Source organism: Hyperoodon ampullatus (genome assembly GCF_949752795.1).
Source record: "Hyperoodon ampullatus genome assembly, chromosome: 2".
In the NCBI taxonomy this organism is placed as follows: Eukaryota; Metazoa; Chordata; class Mammalia; order Artiodactyla; family Ziphiidae; genus Hyperoodon; species Hyperoodon ampullatus.
Window position 1 is genome coordinate 37,280,104 of NC_136915.1, and position 25,240 is coordinate 37,305,343.

The following is a 25,240-nucleotide window of genomic DNA, read 5'->3' on the forward strand; positions in this document are numbered from 1 at the left end:
TGTGATTTTTTTGTTGTTGTTGAAAACTGGACACTTGAATCTTATAATGTAGAAACTCTGGAAATCCAATTCTTCCTCTTCCTCAGGGTTTGCTGTTTTTGTTTTTTTGTTTGCTTATAACTTATTTAAATTGATGTATGTTGTCTCTGTGCCAGCATCAGCCTGAGAGGTAAACTTAAGGTTTTCTTAGATCTTTTATGAGCCTACATCTTTTCTTGGGTATGTGTGGTGACTTTCCAAATTTTCTAGTATATGTGGTTACTTTTGAATATACTAGTTCTTAAATGTCTGGTTCCCAAAAGGTGAAAAAGGAAAAATGAAGGGGGAAAGAAACAGGCGCCAGGGACTTCCATGGCAGTCCGGTGGTTAAGACTCCGTGCTTCCACTTCAGGGGGCATGGGTTCCATCCCTAGTCAGGGGACTAAGATCCCACATGCCATGCAGCACAGCCAAAAAAAGAGAGAGAGAGAGAGAAACAGGTGCTAGTCCTTTTAAATACCCTGGAAGTCCTGTCATTTGGAGGAGGAGAGGTTTGTGACAATGGTAGTCGGAGTTGTGACAGTGGTAGTCGGAGTTGTGACAATGGCTTCCCACCTCTGTCTGCTCGTCATGATCAGAAGCAGCAATTAGTGATAACACAGATTACTCAATATTTGGAGCACAAGGTTTTCATTGCCCACTCTGGCTCCCACAGGTCCAGAAATGTGTGCACAGCTTCCTGGTATGGGACCCGGGGTGTTTTGGGATAGCCACTACCTACCTAAGAGCTGAAACTGACTGAAGTTAACTGCAGTTTACCTTCCAAGCCTTCCCTTGGAGGTCACAAGCATTTAGTTGACGCCATTGTTCCAAAGTAATTACAAAAGGCAAATTCTGCAGGTGTAATTGTTATCTTGGTGGGGACATGGATTCCTGGTGCTTCCTACTCTATCATATTCCCTGGTGTCACTTCCTGTGTCCTTTTGACACAGTTCTAATAATCTTGGGAAGTTCCCTTATTTTCTGGCACAATAAGATGCACCAGGCTCACTTATTCATTCCTTCTTCCAGACTTGGAGTCAGGAAATACTCCAAGGATGATTCTTCCTTTTAGTAGGGAATGGAATTAAAGGCTAAAATCTGAGCATGAGGGGTTTGTGTTTGTATAAAATATTTCCTATTTAAATATAACATTTTTTAATATAGCATTATTTTTATTTTTGATTTTTATAATTTCACTTATGCTGAAAATCCTGATTTCTCACAGTATTGTTTTAAAACCATTTTATTATGAAAAATAGCCCTCAAACAGAAAAGTGAATATAAGTACACAGCTTAATGGGTTATTAGAAAATAAAGATCTTTGAAGCATTGTTAGCACTGCAGAAGCCCCTACAGTTTCCCTTATTGCCCCCTTCCCTCCCCTCTAATATTACTCATAGCCTATTTTCTGGACATAGCTTCTTTGAATTCCTCTATTTCTGCCCTTTGGTGTTCCTGTAATTGGCAAAAGCCGCAACTGTTTTCTTAAGCTTTGCTTTCTTTTCTTTTTTTTTAAATTTGTGTTTGAACGTTGTTAAATTTTTCCTTGATCTTTTTAAAAAATAAATTTATTTATTTATTTATCCATTTATTTATTTTTGGCTGCGTAGGGTGTTTGTTGCTGTGCTGTCTCTAGTTGCGGTGAGCAGGGGCTACTCTTCGTTGCAGTGCACAGGCTTCTCATTGCTGTGGCTTCTCTTGTTGTGGAGCACAGGCTCTAGGCTCACGGGCTTCAGTAGTTGTGGCACGCAGGCTCAGTAGCTGTGGCTTGTGGGCTCTAGAGTGCAGGCTTAGTAGTTGTGGTGCACGGGCTTAGTTGCTCCACGGCATGTGGGATCTTTGATGTTTTAGTATCTTGTATGGATACTGTATTTTACTCATGTTTTGGTTTTCATATTTAAATGGATTGGTCTTTTCTGGATCCTCTCAGATGGGAAATTATAGGGTAGTGTTCCCAATTTCTCAGCTCAAGAGCTCTCTCTCTACTGCTACAGTAATTGACAACTTTAAAAAATATGATTCTTGGATCCTGTCCTGTTTCAAGAAGTTCTACCACCAATCTCTTCTTTTTTCCCTTGACTTCCAAGATAATCCCCCACCCTTTTTAAAAGTGTTTTTAAAAGTCTGCCTCTTTTCTTTACCTCCTCCAATGCTTGATCTCACACCTACCCACAGCATTCCCACTCAGGTGAGAGCCTCTTCATAGGTAAATATTTGTGAATGGTTTCTAAGTTTTGCCAAAGCCAAGACTAACTGAACCCTCCATTCTTCTTACCTTTATGGCTTTCTGAACCTGTTCTGCTGGTTTGGGATGATCCCTCACACTTAAACATAACCTGGAATTTGAGGGTTTTCTCAGTTTTGCTGAAAGTACAGGTTGTAGAATATTTTATTTGCTCTTTGTGCTTTTTTTTGAAATAAAACCTAAAACATGCCCAGCAAGAAAAGTGGCATGAGTCACATCTAGATTTCCACCATGCTTCTATCAGCCAGACTTGCATTTTGTTTGTTTGTTTGTTTGTTTATTGGCTGCACTGCATGGCACATGGGATCTTAGTTTCCCAACCAGGGATGGAACCTGCCCCCCCTGCAGTGGAAGCACAGAGTCTTAACCACTGGACAGCCAGGAAAATCCCCCAGGCTTGCATTTTAGAAAGCCCAAACTGGAGAATGGCCTGGAGGTGGGATAATTTAGGCAAGAGATGATAGAGGCCTGGATTAAGGTGGGGTCTGGAAATGGGGAGAAGGGACATATGGAACTGGAATTTGAGCTATGGTGAATTTCACCTGACTTTCTTTTTCTAAGGATACTGAGAAGCCAATGTCCGTCTTGGATGTGTCTTCATCTCCCAGAAGCAGTGGAGTGCACACCTCTTGGAACCATGGCCCATCAGGCATTCAATGCGTCCCTCAGTACATAGAGCTGGAGACGACCTCCTTGGTCTCTGCTGAGGCACCCAGGCAGAACGCCAGTGAAATGGGGTCACACTTCAGTATGTTGCTGCCTGACCACGGTGTGAGCTACTGCCCCCAAGTGACTTTCACTCCTTCCCAGATGATTTACACTGAGGGAGTGTCTCCTTCCCAGACAGAAATGATGATTTTCAAGGGGCCCCAGGCGATGCCCTTAGGAGAGTCCAGTATTCCAGGGGTGGCCACAACCTTTGGTGGGAATCTAAGGATGTCCTCCAATGGGCCGCCAGTCTCACCTGCCAGTGGAATCCCAGTGATGTCCCACATCAGAATGCGAACAATGCCTTATTCTGGCCTCCCAACAGTAACTTCTAATGGAGGCCCTTTAACACCTAAAACATTATTGGATCCAACCATGCCTTCCACTGAGGCCCTGGCAATGCTCCGTTCTTTGGATCAGATGTTGCCCCCTAGAAACCCCCACAACTATGGGATGCCCCCAGCTGGATCGCCATTATTGCTGGCTTTGGAATCCCAGGGCTCTTTTGTGAGCCAGCCAGTCTCCCAGGAAGACCCCTTCCTACCTAAGCAACCCTTACCTGCTCCATGGAGAGCAGAGCAGTACTCTGGGGCCCAGGAAAGGGCTCCCAGGAGGAGATCCCCAGTTTCAAGGCCTTACCGCTGCAACTATGAGAACTGTGAAAAAGCTTACACTAAGCGCTCCCACCTCGTGAGTCACCAACGCAAACACACAGGTAAATGAGGTGTCAGATGGGTGGGGTGGATGGAGAGATCTCTGGGCTTTAGATTTGTGGGGGACCCCTGGTTTGGGATTAGCCCATCATCCTTCAAGTTTGGGATCAAGCTCTTTTGGCCCCACCAGCTTGCTTTCCCACAGTCCAGGATGACTGTGGCAAGATGGAGACTGCTGATGGTGCTCTCTCCTCACTGCTGTCCTGAGTTTTTCCTTTTGATTCCTCAACGTTGACTGCTCTGCTTCATAAAGTCAGACCCCTTTCCTTCCTACCTGCTGGCCTATTCCTCAAAATTCCTTCTCTCCCTTGTCATTCCCCCAGGTGAAAGGCCCTATAAATGCATGTGGGAAGCCTGTACTTGGTCCTTCTTCCGTTCTGATGAACTTAGAAGACATACTCGGATACACACCAGATACCGACCACATAAATGTAACCAGTGCAGCCGACAGTTCATGAGATCCGACCATCTCAGGCAACACCAAAGGACTCATATGCGGGTGCCAACATCTCCAGACCCACCGGCTGACAGTGGACATATGGCTGGTCCTCCTGCTCCTGGTCTTTAGGTCAATCTGCTCTTCCCCTCATTTTGGCTTCTCTGCCCCGATCCTGCCTGCCTCTGACCAGCTAGTCTCTTTGGTAGGTGTAGGTTTTGATGGAGATAGAAATATTATGAGGCAGTGTGGAAGCCCATATGAGCTCTGGACCTAGTCGGGGCTCCTCAAAAACTGTCTTGGGTGTCCTCACATCTCTGGGGCCACCTACTTTTGTTCCAAGTTCAGCCACATGGCAAGATGGAGCAAAGTAGTGATTGGGAGCTTTATAAAAAGCTCTTAATCTTATGTCACTCCCAGCTTGAAACCCTTTGACTCTCCTTTGCCTGCTACATAAAATCTAAGTTCCTTATCTTGGTCTTTGACAGTTTCTGGAGACAGACTATGTTCAAATCCTGAATTTACCACTTACTAGCCATGTGACTTTGGGAAAGGTCTTTGATCATTGTGCCACATTCCCTCTTCTGGTAAAAGAAAAACAGTATTGGACTGTTGTGAACACATCTTATGTACAAAATCAGATTCTGTCTGGCACTCACCAGCCTCATGCCCAGAGTTTGTCTCCTCCCATCATTTCCAGACTTGGATGGAATGCCCCCACAAGACATGGGATCTGGCACCTCAAGTAGCCACTAGCAACCCAGGAATGGGGAAGAGTTAGTGCTCCTGGGGTAACATTTGACTAATGGGAGATGGGAGAAATCCAGGCCGATAAATTCCCTCTTCTTCCCTCCCTTCCCTGAACTGGTCTGGTGCAAGACACCATTTCTCCCAATGGGGAGACCTCCCAAGTAGCCAGTGGACACACCTTCTGTGCCTTTTCCAGTCTTGTCATGAAGCAGACTCAACCTGCTATCACCTGGCATTGCCTCCCATTATCTTGCGTCGAGTCCCTTTTCTCACTCTCAATGCCCTGTATTTGCATCACCCAAATAAAACATCGGTACTTAGTTCTTGTTCTAGGCTCTGTTTTCTAGGTAACTTGGAGTTGGAAGACATTAGACTGGGGCAGAGAAGGATGAACCGCACTGTAACCTTCCCTCTTCCCCCGACCAGGCCAAGGTACCTGGACTACTAAATATCAGCTATTAAAAGGCCTGTTCTGCCCTGCCCCTCTCCTAGCATTGAGGGCATAATGACTCCTCTGGAAACTCAGCCACAGGTAGTTCAGAACCTCATTCCTGGATTTCTCAGCCAGCTGTTTTACTGACCAACAAACTAATAGAAAGGAACTTGCCTAAGTTCTCAAGTGGCAGAGCTGGGATCCTAACCAGGATCTGTCCACTTCAGAGGTAGATCTCTTATCTTAGAGATGATGTCTTCTACAGGTGTCTCCTGGGCCCAGTCTGGTGCCCAGCCACTATCAGGTGATGGCCACAGTGAAATGAATCACATCTGGTTCCTGTGGCCCAGGGACCATCTTGGTCTAGGGGCTGAGAGGTCCACCTTGGTGCAGTGGCCATGGAGAGGAGGATCACCTGAAGGGGAAGGTCAGAATTTCTGGAGGAGGTGACCCTTGAGCTCAGTAAGTGAGGGTATGTAACATCTAGTAATCCCTTAATGTTGAAATAAACTGAGCAGATGAATGAAGAGAAAAGAGAATTCCAGGCAGAGAGAAGCTGGATCTGGCAATTGCTCCCAGGAGAGTCAGCCTGCAAACTTCCATTCATTCGACAAATGTTCTTCAACCCACAATACAGAGAGCACCATGGCTGTCGGGACAACTCATGGTGAGGGGCACGGAGACAACGAAAATATGTGTCAAGGAAGAAAGACTTCTCAAGGAGGTGCCTAAGTCAGACCTAACAGCTTTATGGGGGTTAGCTGGACCTCCTATTTCCTGGACATCTACCTTTAGTCATGCCTTGTGCTGGACACTAAGCACTCAGAGAGCATGACAGTGCCTTGCTGCAGGGAAGAAAGATCACAACAAAAATTCTGAAAGTGCTCAATGCTGCCAAGGAGAAGAGCCAAACCTCTGTGGACTCAAACTTATTTTGGGTGTCTGGGGGAGTCTCATGGCCTTGGTTGTGCCTGCCCCTCCCACCTCCACCCTGACCCTGTCCTGCAGGGCCACCTTGGTCCATTTCCTTAGTGGCCCCAGCATACCTGGGCCTGGCATCCCGGTGGCTTCCACCCAAATTGTGAGCCAGGGGAGTGGATATGATTAAAAAATGGGGTCAGGGGGCTCTCTTTTGTGACCCAATTACTGGCCCCAGGGACAGCAGTCTGAAGTATCTAAAGTCTCTTTCGTTCCCATCTGAGCACTAGGTCCCTTCTACGGAGCAGGGCATCTTAGGCTCAATGGGCCAGGGCTGGTCTCTGTCCGCCACCCATCTTGCTCACATGCAGCCCTGCTGGTAGAGTCAGCAGGCCAGGTTGCTTGTTGGGATGCAAGAGGGGTCTGTTGGTGACCCATCACTTTCACTGAGGAATGGAAGTGGGTAGGAACCAGAGTGGGCAAGGGTGCGCCATGTATGCTGCAGTGACAAGGCAAAACAGGCCCCCACCCCTTGGAGGTCACAAACTAGTGGAGGAGGGACATAGGAAATGTACTGCATCCTGTGAGGACAAATATATCTATCTGGAGTTTACTATAGTAGGCCAAAGCAGTTAGGAAGGCATTTCTTAGGAAGAGTAATTTGAGCTCAGAGTTAAGGATTAACTAGGAGTTAGGCAGATAAAGGAGGTGAGGAAAGTCAATCTATCCTTTATCCAGTGATTACCCTATGGCAGGCATGGCTAAGCATTTCCCGTGTTATCTTTGTTTCAACACAAGGCAGGATAATGGGTGGGTAAGACACTGTGGGCTCTCAAGTAAGACTAGAAGATTTTAATTCTGCCTTTGCCATATGTGACTGTGTGGCCTTGGGCAAATTAGTTATCTCTGCTCAGATAGCAGTGGGGCCAGATTAGTAGGATTAGTCCCATTCAAAAATGGTTTCTTTGACTTGTTTACGGGAGAAGGAGGTGTTTGGTACTTCAGGTGGGAGTGGAAGGTGGCTTGGACCAGGTTGTGGAAGTAGAGGTGGAGGGTAGTAGATTTAGGAGAGACAATTAACCCTAATCCAATTAATTAATCCAGTTAATTCATTGGATTAGGTCTGTGAGGTAATGGGATGACACCCAGGTTTCTGGCTTGTGTGATAAATAAGGGGAACCAGATGAAATTCATTAACTTATTTATTTTTATTGTGATATCTAATGTGTGCAAAAAATATTTTGTATATGTACAACTTAATAATAAAAACACTTATTTGCCTTTTATGACACTTGAGAAGAACTTTGAGTTCCCCTCTCTTATCATATTCCTTGTCCTCAGCAGAGGTAACCACTATCTTGAATTTTTAATCTTGTCTTTGTTTTTCTTTGTTGTTTTTTACCATATATGTATCTATTCTTAAGCATATAATGATTGGTTTTATGTGGTTTTGAATTTTGTGTTTATTCTATTTGGGGTTTGTTGAACTCCTTCAATCTGAAGTTTTATAGTCTTAAAATTTGGAAAAATTTTGGCTATGTTTTGTCAATTTTTTGTCCCCACCCCTTCTCCTTCTGACACACAATCTGCACATATAAACAGAGCTCTTGATATTGTCCCATAGATCATTAAAACTCAGTATTTTTCTATCATTTTTCCCCTGCTTCATTTTATTTTATTTTTAATTGCCATTTATTTTTTATTTATTTTATTTTTTTTAAATTAGTTTCTGCTTTATAACAAAGTGAATCAGTCATACATATACATCTGTTCCCACATCCCTTCCCTCATGCATCTCCCTCCCTCCCACCCTCCCCATCCCACCCCTCCAGGCGGTCACAAAGCACCGAGCTAATCTCCCTGTGCTCTGCGGCTGCTTCCCACTATCTATCTACCTTACGTTTGGTAGTGTATATATGTCCATGCCTCTCTTTCGCTTTGTCACAACTTACCCTTCCCCCTCCCCATATCCTCAAGTCCATTCTCAAGTAGGTCTGTGTCTTTATTCCCGTTTTACCCCTAGGTTCTTCATGACATTTTTTTAAATTCCATATATATGTGTTAGCATACGGTATTTGTCTTTCTCTTTCGGACTTACTTCACTCGGTATGACAGACTCTAGGTCTATCCACCTCATTACAAATAGCTCAGTTTCGTTTCTTTTTATGGCTGAGTAATAGTCCATTGTATATATGTGCCACATCTTCTTTATCCATTCATCCGATGATGGACACTTGGGTTGTTTCCATCTCCGGGCTATTGTGAATAGAGCTGCAATGAACATTTTGGTACATGTCTCTTTTTGAATTATGGTTTTCTCAGGGTATATGCTCAGTAGTGGGATTGCTGGGTCATATGGTAGTTCTATTTGTAGTTTTCTAAGGAACCTCCATACTGTTCTCCATAGTGGCTGTACCAATTCACATTCCCACCAGCAGTGCAAGAGTGTTCCCTTTTCTCCACACCCTCTCCAGCATTTATCGTTTCTAGATTTCTTGATGATGGCCATTCTGACTGGTGTGAGATGATATCTCATTGTAGTTTTGATTTGCATTTCTCTAATGATTAATGATGTTGAGCATTCTTTCATGTGTTTGTTGGCAGTCTGTATATCTTCTTTGGAGAAATGCCTATTTAAGTCTTCTGCCCATTTTTGGATTGGGTTGTTTGTTTTTTTGCTATTGAGCTGCATGAGCTGCTTATAAATTTTGGAGATTAATCCTTTGTCAGTTGCTTCATTTGCAAATATTTTCTCCCATTCTGAGGGTTGTCTTTTGGTCTTGTTTATGGTTTCCTTTGCTGTGCAAAAGCTTTGAAGTTTCATTAGGTCCCATTTGTTTATCTTTGTTTTTATTTCCATTTCTCTAGGAGGTGGGTCAAAAAGGATCTTGCTGTGATTTATGTCATAGACTGTTCTGCCTATGTTTTCCTCTAGGAGTTTGATAGTTTCTGGCCTTACATTTAGGTCTTTAATCCATTTTGAGCTTATTTTTGTGTATGGTGTTAGGGAATGATCTAATCTCATACTTTTACATGTCCCTGTCCAGTTTTCCCAGCACCACTTATTGAAGAGGCTGTCTTTTCTCCACTGTACATTCCTGCCTCCTTTATCAAAGATAAGTTGACCATATATGCGTGGGTTTATCTCTGGGCTTTCTATCCTGTTCCATTGATCTATCTTTCTGTTTTTGTGCCAGTATCACACTGTCTTGATTACTGTAGCTTTGTAGTATAGTCTGAAGTCAGGGAGCCTGATTCCTCCAGCTCTGTTTTTCGTTCTCAAGATTGCTTTGGCTATTTGGGGTCTTTTGTTTTTCCAAACAAATTTTGAAATTTTTTGTTCTAGTTCTGTGAAAAATGCCAGTGGTAGTTTGATAGGGATTGCATTGAATCTGTAGATTGCTTTGGGTAGTAGAGTCATTTTCACAATATTGATTCTTCCAATCCAGGAGCATGGTATATCTCTCCATCTATTTGTATCATCTTTAATTTCTTTCATCAGTGTCTTATAATTTTCTGCATACAGGTCTTTTGTCTCCTTAGGTAGGTTTATTTCTAGATATTTTATTCTTTTTGTTGCAATGGTAAATGGGAGTGTTTTCTTGATTTCATTTTCAGATTTTTCATCATTAGTGTACAGGAATGCCAGAGATTTCTGTGCATTAATTTTGTATCCTGCTACTTTACCAAATTCATTGATTAACTCTAGTAGTTTTCTGGTAGCATCTTTAGGATTCTCTATGTATAGTACCATGTCATCTGCAAACAGTGACAGCTTTACTTCTTCTTTTCCAATTTGGATTCCTTTTATTTCCTTTTCTTCTCTGATTGCTGTGGCTAAAACTTCCAAAACTATGTTGAATAAGAGTGGTGAGAGTGGGCAGCCTTGTCTTGTTCCTGATCTTAGTGGAAATGGTTTCAGTTTTTCACCATTGAGGACAATGTTGGCTGTGGGTTTGTCATATATGGCCTTTATTATGTTGAGGAAAGTTCCCTCTATGCCTACTTTCTGCAGGGTTTTTATCATAAATGGGTGTTGAATTTTGTCAAAAGGTTTCTCTGCATCTATTGAGATGATCATATGCTTTTTCTCCTTCAATTTGTTAATATGGTGTATCACATTGATTGATTTGCATATATTGAAGAATCCTTGCATTCCTGGAATAAACCCCACTTGATCATGGTGTATGATCCTTTTAATGTGTTGTTGGATTCTGTTTGCTAGTATTTTGTTGAGGATTTTTGCATCTATGTTCATCAGTGATATTGGCCTGTAGTTTTCTTTCTTTGTGACATCCTTACCTGGTTTTGCTATCAAGGTGATGGTGGCCTCGTAGAATGAGTTTGGGAGTGTTCCTTCCTCTGAAATTGTTTGGAAGAGTTTGAGAAGGATGGGTGTTAGCTCTTCTCTAAATGTTTGATAGAATTTGCCTGTGAAGCCATCTGGTCCTGGGCTTTTGTTTGTTGGAAGATTTTTAATCACAGTTTCAATTTCAGTGCTTGTGATTGGTCTATTCATATTTTCTATTTCTTCCTGATTCAGTCTTGGCAGGTTGTGCATTTCTAAGAATTTGTCCATTATCTTCCAGGTTGTCCATTTTATTGGCATAGAGTTGCTTGTAGTAATCTCTCATGATCTTTTGTATTTCTGCAGTGTCAGTTGTTACTTCTCCTTTTTCATTTCTAATTCTATTGATTTGAGTCTTCTCCCTTTTTTTCTTGATGAGTCTGGCTAATGGTTTGTCAATTTTGATTATCTTCTCAAAGAACCAGCTTTTAGTTTTATTGATCTTTGCTATCGTTTCCTTCATTTCTTTTTCATTTATTTCTGATCTGATCTTTATGATTTCTTTCCTTCTGCTAACTTTGGGGTTTTTTTGTTCTTCTTTCTCTAATTGCTTTAGGTGCAGGGTCAGGTTGTTTACTCGAGATGTTTCCTGTTTCTTAAGGTGGGATTGTATTGCTATAAACTTCCCTCTTAGAACTGCTTTTGCTGCGTCCCACAGGTTTTGGGTCGTCGTGTATCCATTGTCATTTGTTTCTAGGTATTTTTTAATTTCCTCTTTGATTTCTTCAGTGATCACTTCGTTATTGAGTAGTGTATTGTTTAGCCTCCATGTGTTTGTAGTTTTTACAGATCTTTTCCTGTAATTGATGTCTAGTCTCATAGCATTGTGGTCAGAAAAGATACTTGATACAATTTCAATTTTCTTAAATTTACCAAGGCTTGATTTGTGACCCAAGATATGATCTGTCCTGGAGGATGTTCCATGAGCACTTGAGAAAAATGTGTATTCTGTTGTTTTTGGATGGAATGTCCTATAAATATCAATTATGTCCATCTTGTTTAATGTATCATTTAAAGCTTGTGTTTCCTTATTTATTTTCATTTTGGATGATCTGTCCATTGGTGAAAGTGGGGTGTTAAAGTCCCCTACTATGAGTGTGTTACTGTCAATTTCCCCTTTTATGGCTGTTAGTATTTGCCTTATGTATTGAGGTGCTCCTATGTTGGGTGCATAAATATTTACAATTGTTATATCTTCTTCTTGGATCGATCCCTTGATCATTATGTAGTGTCCTTCTTTGTCTCTTCTAATAGTCTTTATTTTAAAGTGTATTTTGTCTGATATAAGAATTGCTACTCCAGCTTTCTTTTGATTTCCATTTGCATGGAATATCTTTTTCCATCCCCTTACTTTCAATCTGTATGTGTCTCTAGGTCTGAAGTGGGTCTCTTGTAGACAGCATATATATGGGTCTTGTTTTTGTATCCATTCAGCCAATCTGTGTCTTTTGGTGGGAGCGTTTAGTCCATTTACATTGAAGGTAATTATTGATATGTATGTTCCTATTCCCATTTCCTTAATTGCTTTGAGTTCGTTATTGTAGGTATATTCCTTCTGTTGTGTTTCTTGCCTAGAGAAGTTCCTTTAGCATTTGTTGTAAAGCTGGTTTGGTGGTGCTGAACTCTCTCAGCTTTTGCTTGTCTGTAAACGTTTTAATTTCTCCATCAAATCTGAATGAGATCCTTGCTGGGTAGAGTAATCTTGGTTGCAGGTTTCTCTCCTTCATCACTTTAATTATGTCCTGCCACTCCCTTCTGGCTTGTAGAGTTTCTGCTGAGAGATCAGCTGTTAACCTGATGGGGATTCCCTTGTGTGTTATTTGTTTTTTTTCCCTTGCTGCTTTTAATATGATTTCTTTGTGTTTAATTTTTGACAGTTTGATTTATATGTGTCTTGACGTATTTCTCCTTGGATTTATTCTGTATGGGACTCTCTGTGCCTCCTGGACTTGATTAACTATTTCCTTTCCCATATTAGGGAAGTTTTCAACTATAATCTCTTCAAAGATTTTCTCAGCCCCTTTCTTTTTCTCTTCTTCTTCTGGAACCCCTATAATTTGAATGTTGGTACATTTAATGTTGTCCCAGAGGTCTCTGAGACTGTCCTCTGTTCTTTTCATTCTTTTTTCTTTATTTTGCTCTGCAGCAGTTATTTCCACTATTTTATCTTCCACCTCACTTATCCGTTCTTCTGCCTCAGTTATTCTGCTATTGATCCCATCTAGAGTATTTTTTATTTCATTTATTGTGTTTTTCATCGATGCTTGATTCATCTTTAGTTCTTCTAGGTCCTTGTTAACTGTTTCTTGCATTTTGTCTATTCTATTTCCAAGATTTTGGATCATGGAAATAGAATCTTGGATCATCTTTACTATCATTATTCTGAATTCTTTTTCAGGTAGACTGCCTATTACCTCTTCATTTGTTAGGTCTGCTAGGTTTTTATCTTGCTCCTTCACCTGCTGTGTGTTTTTCTGTCTTCTCATTTTGCTTATCTTACTGTGTTTGGGGTCTCCTTTTTGCAGGCTGCAGATTCGTAGTTCCCGTTGTTTTTGGTGTCTGTCCCCAGTGGCTAAGGTTGTTTCAGTAGGTTGTGTAGGCTTCCTGGGGCGGGGGGGGGACTAGTGCCTGTGTTCTGGTGGTTGAGACTCGATCTTGTCTTTCTGGTGGACAGGTCCACGTCTGGTGGTGTGTTTTGGGGTGCCTGTGGCCTTATTATGTTTTTAGGCAGCCTCTCTGCTAATGGGTGGGGTTGTGTTCCTGCCTTGCTAGTTGCTTGGCATAGGGTGACACTGTAGCTTGCTGGTCGTTGACTGAAGCTGGGTGCTGGTGTTGAGATGGAGATCTCTGGGAGATTTTCCCGCTTGATATTATGTGGAGCTGGGAGGTCTCTTGTGGACCCGTGTCCTGAACTTGGCTCTCCCACTTCAGAGGCACAGCACTGACTCCTGGCTGCAGCACCAAGAGCCTTTCATCTACCCGGCTCAGAATAAAAGGGAGAAAAAGTAGAAAGAAAGAATTAGTAGAAGAAAGGAAGAAGGAAAGAAAGGAAGGAAGGAAGGAAGAAAGAAAAAAGGAGGGAGGGAGGGAGGAAGGATGGGAAGAAAGAAAGGAGGGAGGGAGGAAGGAAAGAAAAAGAAAGAGTGAATGGAAGAAGGGAGGGAGGGAGGGAGGAAGGAAAGAAAAAGAGTGAAAGGAAGAAGGGAGGGAGGGAGGGAGGAAAGAAAAAGAGAAAGAAGGAAAGGAGGGGCGGAGGGAGGGAGGGAGGAAGGGAAGGTAGGAAAAAAAGAAAGAGCAGGTAAAGTAAAATAGAATAAAGTATAAAATATAGTAGTGTTATTAAAATTAAAAAGTAATTATTGAAAAAAAAAACGGACAGATAGAACCCTGGGACATATGGTGGAAGCAAAGCTATACAGAGAAAATCTCACACGGAAGCATACACATACACATTCACAAAAAGAGAGCAGGGGGAAAAATCGAAAATCTTGCTCTCAAAGTCCACCTCCTCAATTTGGGATAATTCGTTGTAAAAAGAGGAAAAGGGGGAAAAGTCTGAAGTCTTGCTCTCAAAGTCCACCTCCTTAATTTGGGATAATTCGTTGTAAAAAGAGGAAAAGGGGGGAAAGCCTTAAATCTTGTCCTCAAAGTCCACCTCCTCAATTTGGGATGATTCGCTGTCCATTCATGCACTCCACAGACGCAGGGCACATCAAGTGGACCGTGGAGCTTTAATCCGCTGCCTCCGAGGCTGCACAGAGAGATTTCCCTGTCTCTTCTCTGCTCTCACAGCTCCCGGGTCTCAGCCTTGGACCTGGCCCCGCCTCTGCGCGTAGGTCGCCGGAGGGCGTCCGTTCTTCGCTCAGACAGGACGGGTTTAAAGGAGCCGCTGATGCGGGGGCTCTGGCTCACTCAGGCAGAGGGGAGGGAGGGGCGCGCAGTGTGGGGTGGGTCTGCGGTGGCAGAGGCCGGCGTGACATTGCACCAGTCCGAGGCGCTCCGTGCGCTTTCCCGGGAAAGCCGTCCCTGGGTCCCGGGACCCCGGCAGTGGCGGGGTGCACAGGCTCCCCGGAAGGGGGGGTGGACAGTGACCTGCGCTCGCACACAGGCCTTGTGGCGGCGGCAGCAGCAGCAGCCCCAGCGTCCCACGCCCGTTTCCGGGGTCCGCGCCTTCAGCCGAGGCTCGCGCCCGTCTCTGGAGCTTCTTTAAGCAGCGCTCTTAATGCCCTCTCCTCGCGCACCAGGAAACAAAAGGGAAGAAAAAGTCTCTTGCCTCTTCGTCAGCTCCAGACTTTTTCCCCGGACTCCCTCCGGGCTAGCCGCGGCGCACCAACCCCTTCAGGCTCTCTTCCTGCCGCCAGCCCCAGTCCTCTCCCTGCGCTCCGACTGAAAGCCGATACCCGAGCCTCAGCTCCCAGCCCCGCCCGCCCCGGCGGCCGAGCAGACAAGCCTCTCGGGCTGGTGTGTGCCTGAGGGCACCGATCTTCTGTGCGGGAATCTCTCCGCCTTGCCCTCCGCACCCCTGTTGCTGTGCTCTCCTCGGCTACTCCGAAGCTTTCCCCCTCCGCCACCCGCAGTCTCCGCCCGCGAAGGGGCTTCTAGTGTGTGGAAACCTTTCCTCCTTCACGGCTCCCTCCCACTGGTGCAGGTCCCGTCCCTATCCTTTTGTCTCTGTTTATTCTTTTTTTCTTTTGTCCTACCCAGGTATGTGGGGAGTTTCTTGCCTTTTGGGGGGTCTGAGGTCTTCTGTCAGCGTTCAGTAGGTGTTCTGTAGGAGTTGTTCCACGTGTAGATGAATTTCTGATGTATCTGTGGGGAAGAAGGTGATCTCCACGTCTTACTCTTCCACCATCTTCCTCCGGGGGGCCCCCTGCTTCATTTTAGATGTCTTCAAGCTAACTGATCTTTTCTTCTACAGATTAGAATCTGCTATCAGTTCCATCCAGTATGTTTTTCACATAATTTTTTTCTTCTTCTTCTTCTTCTTTTGGCTGCACTGCAGAGCTTGCAGGATCTTACTTCCCCCACCAGGGATTGAACCCGCACCCTTGGCAGTGAAAGTACCGAGTCCTAACCACCGGACCTCTAAGGAATTCCCTCAAATACTGTATTTTTCATTTCTAGAAATTCGATCTGGATCTTTTAAAATATCTTCCATTTCTCTTCTTAACATTCTCGTGTTTGCCTCTACTTTCTTTTTTTATTTTTAGATGTTGGGGGTAGGAGTTTATTAATTAATTAATTTATTTTTGCTGTGTTGGGTCTTCGTTTCTGTGCGAGGGCTTTCTCTTTTTGTGGCAAGCGGGGGCCACTCTTCATCGCAGTGCGCGGGCCTCTCACTATCGCGGCCTCTCTTGTTGCGGAGCACAGGCTCCAGACGTGCAGGCTCAGTAGTTGTGGCTCACGGGCCTAGTTGCTCCGCAGCATGTGGGATCCTCCCAGACCAGGGCTCGAACCCGTGTCCCCTGCATTAGCAGGCAGATTCTCAACCACTGCGCCACCAGGGAAGCCCTGCCTCTACTTTCTTGAACATATGAAACATCGATATAGTAGCTGTTTTAATGCCTTCAGATGCTAATTTCCATTGTGTCTGTCATTTACGAGTCTGTATCAGTAGATTGATGTTTTTCTGGTGACTGTCTTTATTTTTCTTCTTCTTTGAATGGCTGATAATTTTTTACTGGGTGCCAGACAATTGTGAATTTACATTGTTGGTTGCTGGATTTTGTTTTATTCCTTTAAGTGGTGTTGGCTTTTATTTCTGGCATGCATTCTACTTGGAATTAGTTGGATCTCTTTGAGGCTTACTTCCCCGCCCCCCCCCAAACTTAGGGAATTTTTATTTGTATGAGGCGTACTGTTAAGCTTTTCTAGGACAGGTCCCAGAGCTGCCTTTTTTTTCTAATTTGCCCCACTGCTAAGGCAATATCCCAAGGATTCTACCTTATCTGTATGTTATGTCTTTGCATTCTTACTAGTGGAAACAAACTATTTCCAGCCCTTTGTGGGCTACAGGAATTGTTCTGCCTACTTTTTTTCAATGATCTTTTTCTTAGTCTTGGGTAATTTCTTCTCATGATTGATCAGTACTCAAAGACTCAAGGATACACCTTTCCAGATCTCAAGCACTCTGCAAAACTCTTATCCTTTCAGGTACTCTGCCTGACAAACTCTAGATATCTTGGCCTTCCTAAACTTTTGTTTCTGTCTCCTCAGCTCAGACTTCCACGCTCTGTTTCAGTTTCCCTCCCTTATCTCAGGGGTTACAGTCCTGTGCTGTCTATTGTCCTTGGAGAAAACCACTGCTTCATATTTGGTCTGATCCTCTAGACAAAATCCAGTGTCTGTCACTCCATCTTTAAAATGCATTCAAGTGGAGTCATATTTTAATGAAGTCTGAATTTATTTTTTTCTCACATTTATGCTTTTGAGATTTATCTATGACCTGCATGCAGATGGAGTTTATTTTCACTGTTGTGCAGAATTCTATTATCTGAATATATAATCTGTTTATTCTACTGGGTCATTTCCAGTTTTTTTAAAATTTATTTATTTTTGGCTGTGTTGTGTCTTCATTTCTGTGCGAGGGTTTTCTCCAGTTGCGGCGAGCAGGGGCCACTCTTCATCGCGGTGCGCAGGCCTCTCACTGTCGTGGCATCTCATTGCAGAGCACGGCTCCAGACACGCAGGCTCGGTAGTTGTGGCTCACGGGCCCAGTTGCTCCGTGGCATGTGGGATCCTCCCAGACCAGGGCTCGAACCCATGTCCCCTGCATCGGCAGGCAGACTCTCAACCACTGTGCCACCAGGGAAGCCCTGTTGTTGTTGTTTTTGTTGTTATTAAGAACAGTGCTGCCCTGAATATTCCTGCCTAAATGCTTGCATTTATGATAAATCTCTCTTTGAGGCATTTCCAAAGGGTGGTTGTTAACTCATTAGTGGGTTGTGAATGGACTAGAGAAACATAGTATGATTAAAGGGCAAGGTTGGCAAGGGCTGAGCTTGGTGACAATTTATTGAAGAGTCAGTCTATCCTGTTATGGAACTTTCTCCTGTGGCATCAGTTGCTTGCATAGTTGAGAAGAGAAGGAGTTGGTTAGAGTCAGCAGCAGTTGGAGCTTTGTCCGTTGAGTGCCACAGCAAGACAAAGGGACAAAGGAGTTTGGGAAAATGGCTGGAGAATCAAGGGGCCCTGGAAGCTAAGACAGGGTTGGGTAGGGGGAATGTCAAGTCTAGAGGAGGCTGAGGAACAGACACAGTAGAGCTACGAACAGGTTCTAATGAAGTCAGATAACTAGTAGATTAGCAATTGTTGAGTGAGGCTGGAAAGAGAAATTAGGATGGAGATTAGGATGTTGAATAGGTATTTTTGCTGTTAGAATGATGATGAGATCCAGGATGTGGCCAAAGAAGTGGATGGCTGGGGTGGACTAGAGGTTAAGGTTTTTGGAAATGTAGAGAATTCAGGGGGTTATCTGGGTCATCCTTGGATGGTGCCAAAGACTATAGCTAAACCTCGGGTAATGAAGGAGTACTCAAGGCAGGTGACAAATTCTAGGAGTGAGTGAAAGTGACCAGGGAGGTGAGTGGAAAATAGTGACCAGGAAAAGGATAAGGTATCCAAGGAAACAGGGTTTTGTTAGGCAAGTAGAATAATGATTTTTAAGTAGCACTGTGGTGAGAGATTCAAAGGTAGGTAGGATGGAGAGAATGAGAGGTCTCCATAAGACAGAGATGTAGCAGGATGTGAAGGCAAGCAGAAGAGGGAGCTTCTTGGCAGAGGTGGAGGAGGTAGTGGAGTTCTGGATTCTGGAGTAGGAGTTCCAGCATGTACAAGGGGTACACTACTACAGTGGGGTAGTTTGGGAGCGAGCTTGGAAGAAGGATGGAAAATAAGAGCTAGAAATGGGGAAGGCTTTCCAAAGATCTTTTGGACATTGACCCTGCACAGTGTTGGAACCCTCATTTTATTCATTCTCATTCATCATCAGAAATGTACTGGGTGTCTACTGGGTGCCCAGGGGTCTCGCTGCTTTGGGATACAGTGGCCAAGAGGTCAACTGGATCTTAGCTCCTCCTGGAGATCTAAGTGGAGGAAAGGCTGACCCAGAGAGAGATGATTACAATTGCATTTGGGAAGCCCATCTTGGTTGCCTTGTACGGAGGATGGATGGAAGATTCTGGGCTGAAGAGTAGACAACTACTTATGGGTAAGGCAGCAGACAGTGGTCTGCACAGTCAAGTAGATTGTTAGTAGCAGTATTTGGGATGAAGTAGTTGAGCTGAGAATTTCTCGTGTCTTCATTCTACAGGTCCCCTCCCAGCCCCCAGCCATAATCCCTGCTGGTGGGCTGCGCTGGCAACATGCCCAGTGCTCTGTTCATATGATGATGATTGTGTTTTTTCAAGAAAGTGCTGGAGGCGGCTGCCTGGCTTGGGGTTCTGGGGCTGCAGTAATGCCCTCTTGAAGGCAACTCCCCTGGCCCAGCTGGGGTCCAGAGGAGGACACCCCCTCCTATGTCTGGGCCAGTGTAGAATTCAGCCACCCTCTACAGACTGGAGAAACAGTTCTTAAAGAGAATCTTACATTCTGGAGAAACAGAGGCATGGAAGCTGCCTTTATTATTTTTAAAATTTTATTTATTTATTTATTTATTTATTTATTTGGCTGCATTGGGTCTTCATTGCTGCACGTGGGCTTTCTCTAGTTGCGGCAAGTGGGGGCTACTCTTTGTTGCAGTGCACAGGCTTCTCATTATGGTGGCTTCTCTTGTTGTGGAGCACAGGCTCTAGGTGCACAGGCTTCAGTAGTTGTGGCACACGGGCTCAGTAGTTGTGGCTCGTGGGCTCTAGAGCGCAGGCTCAGTAGTTGTGGTGCACAGGCTTAGTTGCTCTGCAGCATGTGGGATCTTCCCGGACCAGGGATTGAACCCGTGCCCCCTGCATTGGCAGGTGGATTCTTAAACACTGCACCTCCAGGGAAGTCCCTGGAAGCTGCCTTTAGAATGAAGCCTTGGATGGTTGCAGAAAAGATGGGATGGGGAGGGATAGGAGGGATGGCATGTCAAAAGGCTCTTAGAAAATAAATACTGGTGCATCTATTCCACTCCTACATATAATATAGTAAGGAAATAATGCGCTTTTTCAGTGTCTCTCCTCTGGCTTTCAGGTGTTCATTCATTCATTCATTCATTCAGTTCTCACTTGGTGAGAACCTCAGGCTATGAATCTTACTTGTACTTGTGTTGAGTGTTGAGATAAAAGATAAGCCCTTTAACTTTCAGTTATTCTCTTCTCCCTTTCCTTTCCTTCCTCCTTTTCCTTTGCCTCCTTCATTAAAAGCATCTTAAATAGATAATATGTACATATAGCACACAATCCAAAAGGTAGAACATATTGTTCAGTGACAAGTCCTCCTGCCACTCTTGAACTTCTCTCCTTGGAAGTGATGTTACTCTTTGTTATGTGCTTCCAGAACTATCTCTAATACGTAAATAGCACGGTATTCACACCATTGGGTCTCTTGCTGCTTTCACTTATCAGTACATCTTGAAGGCTGTTTTATGTCAGCAAATATAGAGCTACCAGAATCTTTTAAATTGATGCATATAACTCCGTCATATGGATGTACTGTATTTATTTCATCAACCTTCTATTGAAGGCCATTCAGTTCATTTGCTATTATCAAAGCTATAATCTTGAGAAAGTTGTTTTTCTTTTAATAGATGAGTTTATTTCCATTGCAGTTATAAATATTTAATCTTATTGATTTATTTTATTGCCTTTTGGAGGGCAGTTAAATAACTTTATTTTAGAGAAGTTTTGGAAAAATTAGGTTGATAGTACAGAGAGTTCTCATGTACTCCATACCCAATTCCCTTTATTATTAACATCTTACATTAGGATGGTGTATTTGTTACAATTAATAAACCAATATTGATACATTTTTATTAACTTAAGTCTATATTTAGATTTCCTTAGTTTTTACCTAATGTCCTCTTTCTGTTCCAGGATTCCAACCAGGATAGTACCTTATATTTAGTAATCATGTTTTCTTACTGTCTTTAGAATGAAGGCTCCTCTTGGCTGTGATAATTTCTCACTTTCCTTTTTTTTTTTTTTTTGATGACTTTCACAGTTTTGAGGAGTACTGGTCAGATATTTTGTAGAAAGTCTCTCAGTGGATTTGTATGACATTTTTCTCATGATTTGGTTGGAGATATTTCCAGCAAATCATACCATAGATACTACATACTATTCACATGACTTATCATTGTTGATGTTAAGCTTGATTGCTTGGCTGTGGTTGTGTTTGTTAAGTTTCTCCACTGTAAAGTTGCTCCCCCCTCCCACCTTCTGTTTTTTTTTTAATTTTAAAATTTATTTTATTTTTGGCTGTGTTGGGTCTTCATTGCGGTGCGTGAGCTTCTCATTGCAGTGGCTTCCCTTGTTACGGAGCATAGGCTCTAGGCATGCAGGCTTCAGTAGTTGTGGCACACAGGCTCAGTAGTTGTGGCTTGTGGGTTCTAGAACGCAGGCTCAGTAGTTGTGGTGCATAGGCTTAGTTGCTCTGCGGCATGTGGGATCTTCCCAGACCAGGGCTCATACCCGTGTCTCCTGCATTGACAGGCGGGTCCTTAACCACTGGGCCACCAGGGAAGGCCCCTCTCACCTTCTATACTGTACTCTTTGGAAGGAAGTCACTATGTGCAGCCCACAGTTAAGGAGTAGGGACTTGTGTTCCACCTCCCTGAAGGTGCAGTTTCTATGTAAATTATTTGGAATTCTTCTGCTTGAGAGATTTGTCTATTATTCCCCCCATTCATTTATTCATTGAATAATTAATTTGTATCTGAATAATATAATAATAATTCACATAAAAAATTCATCTTTTTAAAGCGTATATTCAGCATTTAAAAAATATATTCATGGGGCTTCCCTGGTGGCGCAGTGGTTGAGAGTCCGCCTGCCGATGCAGGGGACACGGGTTCGTGCCCCGGTCCGGGAAGATCCCACATGCCGCGGAGCGGCTGAGCCCGTGAGCCATGGCCGCTGAGCCTGCACGTCTGGAGCCTGTGCTCCACAACAGGAGAGACCACAACAGTGAGAGGCCCGCATATCGCAAAAATGAATAAACAAACAAACAAATAAATATATACATTCATGAAGTTGTGCAATCATTACCACTAATTCCATGACGTTTTCATCACCCCAGAAAGAAATCCCATACGCATTAATAGTCACCTCCACATTCCCCCCCTTTCTCTACCCCTGGGCAGCCACTCATCTACTCTTATGTCCTGGATTTGCCTATTCTGGGCCTTTCATGTTAATGAAATCATACTATTTGTTGTCTTTTGTGACTGCCTTCTTTCACTTAGCTAAATGTTTTCAAGTTTCATCCATGTTGTAGCATGAATTAGGACTTCATTCCTTTTATGGATGAAGAATATTCCATTGTATGGATATGGCACACTTTGTTTATCTATTCATCAGTTGATGGACACTTGGGTTCTTTCCACTTTTTATTATTATTAATAATGCTGCTGTGGACATTCATATACAGGTTTTTGTGTGGACATATGTTTTCAATTCTCTTAGTGTGAAAATGCTGAGTCACATGGTAACTAGTTTAACGTTTTGAGGAACTGCCAAACTATTTCTAAAGTGACCGTACCATTTTACACTCCCAATGGCAATGCATGAGGGTTCCAATTTTTCCATTTCATTAACACTTGTTATTTTCCATCTTTTTGATTATAGTCATCCTAGTGGGTGTGAAATCATATCTCACGGTGGTTTTAATTTGCCTTTCCCTAATGACTAATGAAGTTGAATGTCTTTTCATGCACTTATTGTCCATTTGTATATCTCTCTCGTATTTTTCTTACAAATATAGCTAATTGGCCATTTGTATTCTCTCTTTGGAGAAATGTCTTTTCAAATTGCTTGTTCATTTTTAAATTGGGTTATTTGTCTTTTTATTGGTGAATTGTAAGAGTTTTTATGTTCTGGATACTAGACCCTTATCAGATATATGATTTGCAAATACTTTCTCCCACTGTGTGGGTGGAATTTTCATATTCTTGATGGGGTCCTTTGAAGTACAAAAGTTTTAAATTTTGATGAAGTTCAGTTCATTTATTTTTAATTTGGTTGCTTGTGCTTTTGGTGTCATATTTAAGAAACGACTGCCTAATTCATGGTCATAAATTTATACCCTTATGTTTTCTTCTAGAAGTTTTCTAGTTTTAGCTCTTATATTTAGGTCTTTGATCGTTTTGAGTTAATTTTTGTCTATGCTGTGACTTCTTCCTTTTGCATGTGGATATCCCACTGTTTTTGTATTATATTCTCCATTTGCTGAGACATCATTTTCATACTCTTTAAAGTTCTTTGGACATATTTAAATTAGCTGATTTGAATTTTTGTTCAGTAAGTCCAATGTCTGGGGTTCCTTAAAGACAGTTTCTACTATTTTTTTCCCTGTGTATGGGCCATACTTTTTTGTTTCTTTGCATGTCTCATCATTTTTTGTGTTGTTGAAAACTTGACATTTTAAAAATAATGTGGCAGGGCTTCCCTGGTGGCGCAGTGGTTGAGAGTCCACCTGCCGATGCAGGGGACGCGAGTTCGTGCCCCAGTCCGGGAAGATCCCACATGCCACGGAGCAGCTGGGCCTGTGAGCCATGGCCACTGAGCCTGCACGTCCGGAGCCTGTGCTCCGCAATGGGAGAGGCCCCAACAGTGAGAGGCCCGCGTACCGCAAAAAAAAAAAAAAAAAAAAAAAAATCTAGAAATCCAATTCTCCCCCTCCCCAGGGTTGGTTGTTGTATTTGTGGTTGTTATCTGCTTAGTGACTTTCCTGAAATAATTCTACAGAGGTTGGATTTTTTGTTGTGTGTGACCAAAGTTTCTGCTTAGCTACTTTAATGGTCAGCTAATGATTGGACAGATATTTCTTTAGATGCCTGGAACCAATAAGTTTTACAGTCTTTGCCAAGTGGCTCTGTGTGCACACTGGGGTAGCACATCTTCAATAGTCAGCCAGGCAATTGACAACTCCATATTAGCTTTCACTTCCTGCTTGCACAAAACCTCAAAGTTAACCAGAGATGAGAAACTAAGACCGTCTCTTTCCTGAGCATGCATAGAGGCCTGGGCATGAGCCCAGCCCTATGTATGTGTGTGACCTTCTAGAATCCCAGTTATATGTTGGAGCTTTCCAGAGTCTCCTATGGATATCTTATTCCCCAGCTTTTCCATTTAACCTTTTTGGTTTGTTTGCTCCCATCTGTTATCTACTGCCTCAGGCAAGTGTGGTGTCCAACAATTACCTATGGTCATTTTGACAAACATACCTGGAGAAAAGGCTGTTTGCACTGGGCAAGCTCTGAGGTTGGCCAAATATAGTCAGCCTTGCAAGTGGGTTATTTCAGGGAACCACCAGACAGGTCAAATAATGACATTTTTTCTGGAAACAGTGCTTTACAGTAACTCCAGCCTTGTTCTGCCTCTGCAGTGGCTGCCAGGCTGCTAGTTTTCACCATGACTGCAGGCTGTTAGTTTTCAAGGCTACCATGGAGCTGAGGTGGATGGAAATAGGACAAGTTGAAATGCCACAGAGTTCGCTGTTCTTACTGGTATCAGCCATTTTTCTTGAATAAATTCTCCCCAGATAGCTGCAAGCCTTTAACTAATCTCCTGAATTATAAAATTGTTGAATTCTAACCATTTTTTCCAGGGTTCTCATTGCTTTTATGGAGGAGAGAATTTTTGGAGGTCTTTACTGCACCATTTTCACTGACTTCACTCTTTCATTGTAGTTTTATAATTTTTTAGAAAAATTTATTTATTTTAGGCTGCATTGCGTCTTCATTGCTGCGCACGGGGGCTTCTCATTGCGGTAGCTTCTCTTGCTGCAGAGCACAGGCTTCAGTAGTTGTAGCTCGAGGGCTCTAGAGCGCAGGCTCAGTAGTTGTGGCTCGCGGGCTTAGTTGCTCCGCAGCATGTGGGATCTTCCCAGAGCAGGGCTCGAACCCGTGTCCCCTGCACTGGCAGGCGGATTCTTAACCACTGCGCCACCAGGGAAGCCCTATTGTAGTTTTAATTTCTGCCTTTCAAATAATGAATGACAACTAGATTTCTTTTCATATATTTATGGGCAATTGAAGTATTTTTTAGTGTGAATTATCTGTTCATGGTTTTGTCCATTTTTTCCTGTCAGTTTTGGTGTATTTTCCCCTCATTTTTAGAGTTTGCCAGTTGTCTTTTGATTTTATCTATCTATCTATCTATCATCTACCTATCTATCTATCATCTATCAATAATCTATCTTTCTATATTTTGCCATGTGAAAGATTTTTATTTTCATGCAATCAATTTTACGAACTCTCTTCTTTTATTGCATCTGGATTTGAGTCATACTTAGAGCCCTATGTCTAAATTCTGGTTATAGAGGAATTCACCTATTTCTTTTTCTAGTAGTTGTATGGTTGCATATTTTATTTTTAGATTCCTGATCTATTTGAGTTTACTTTTACCTATGGAATGAGCTATAGATCTAATTTCAACTTTTGCTAGTAGGTTAAGCAGCTATCCCAGCACAATTTCTTAAAGATCATCTTTCTTCCAGTGATTTGTCACTTTTATACTTATTTCCCATATGT

At 43.0% G+C, this 25,240-nt stretch overlaps 1 protein-coding gene across 1 annotated transcript; it reads left to right on the forward strand.

Annotated features, from left to right (window-relative positions):
• Positions 1-2,842: 2,842 nt before the first annotated feature.
• On the forward strand, positions 2,843-4,255 carry LOC307047824 (Krueppel-like factor 17; the record flags this gene model as incomplete). Its single annotated transcript, XM_079696508.1, has 2 exons — positions 2,843-3,689; positions 4,011-4,255. The coding sequence occupies 2 exons, from the start codon at positions 2,843-2,845 to the stop codon at positions 4,253-4,255; spliced, it is 1,092 nt and encodes a 363-aa protein (XP_079552634.1).
• Positions 4,256-25,240: the final 20,985 nt, after the last annotated feature.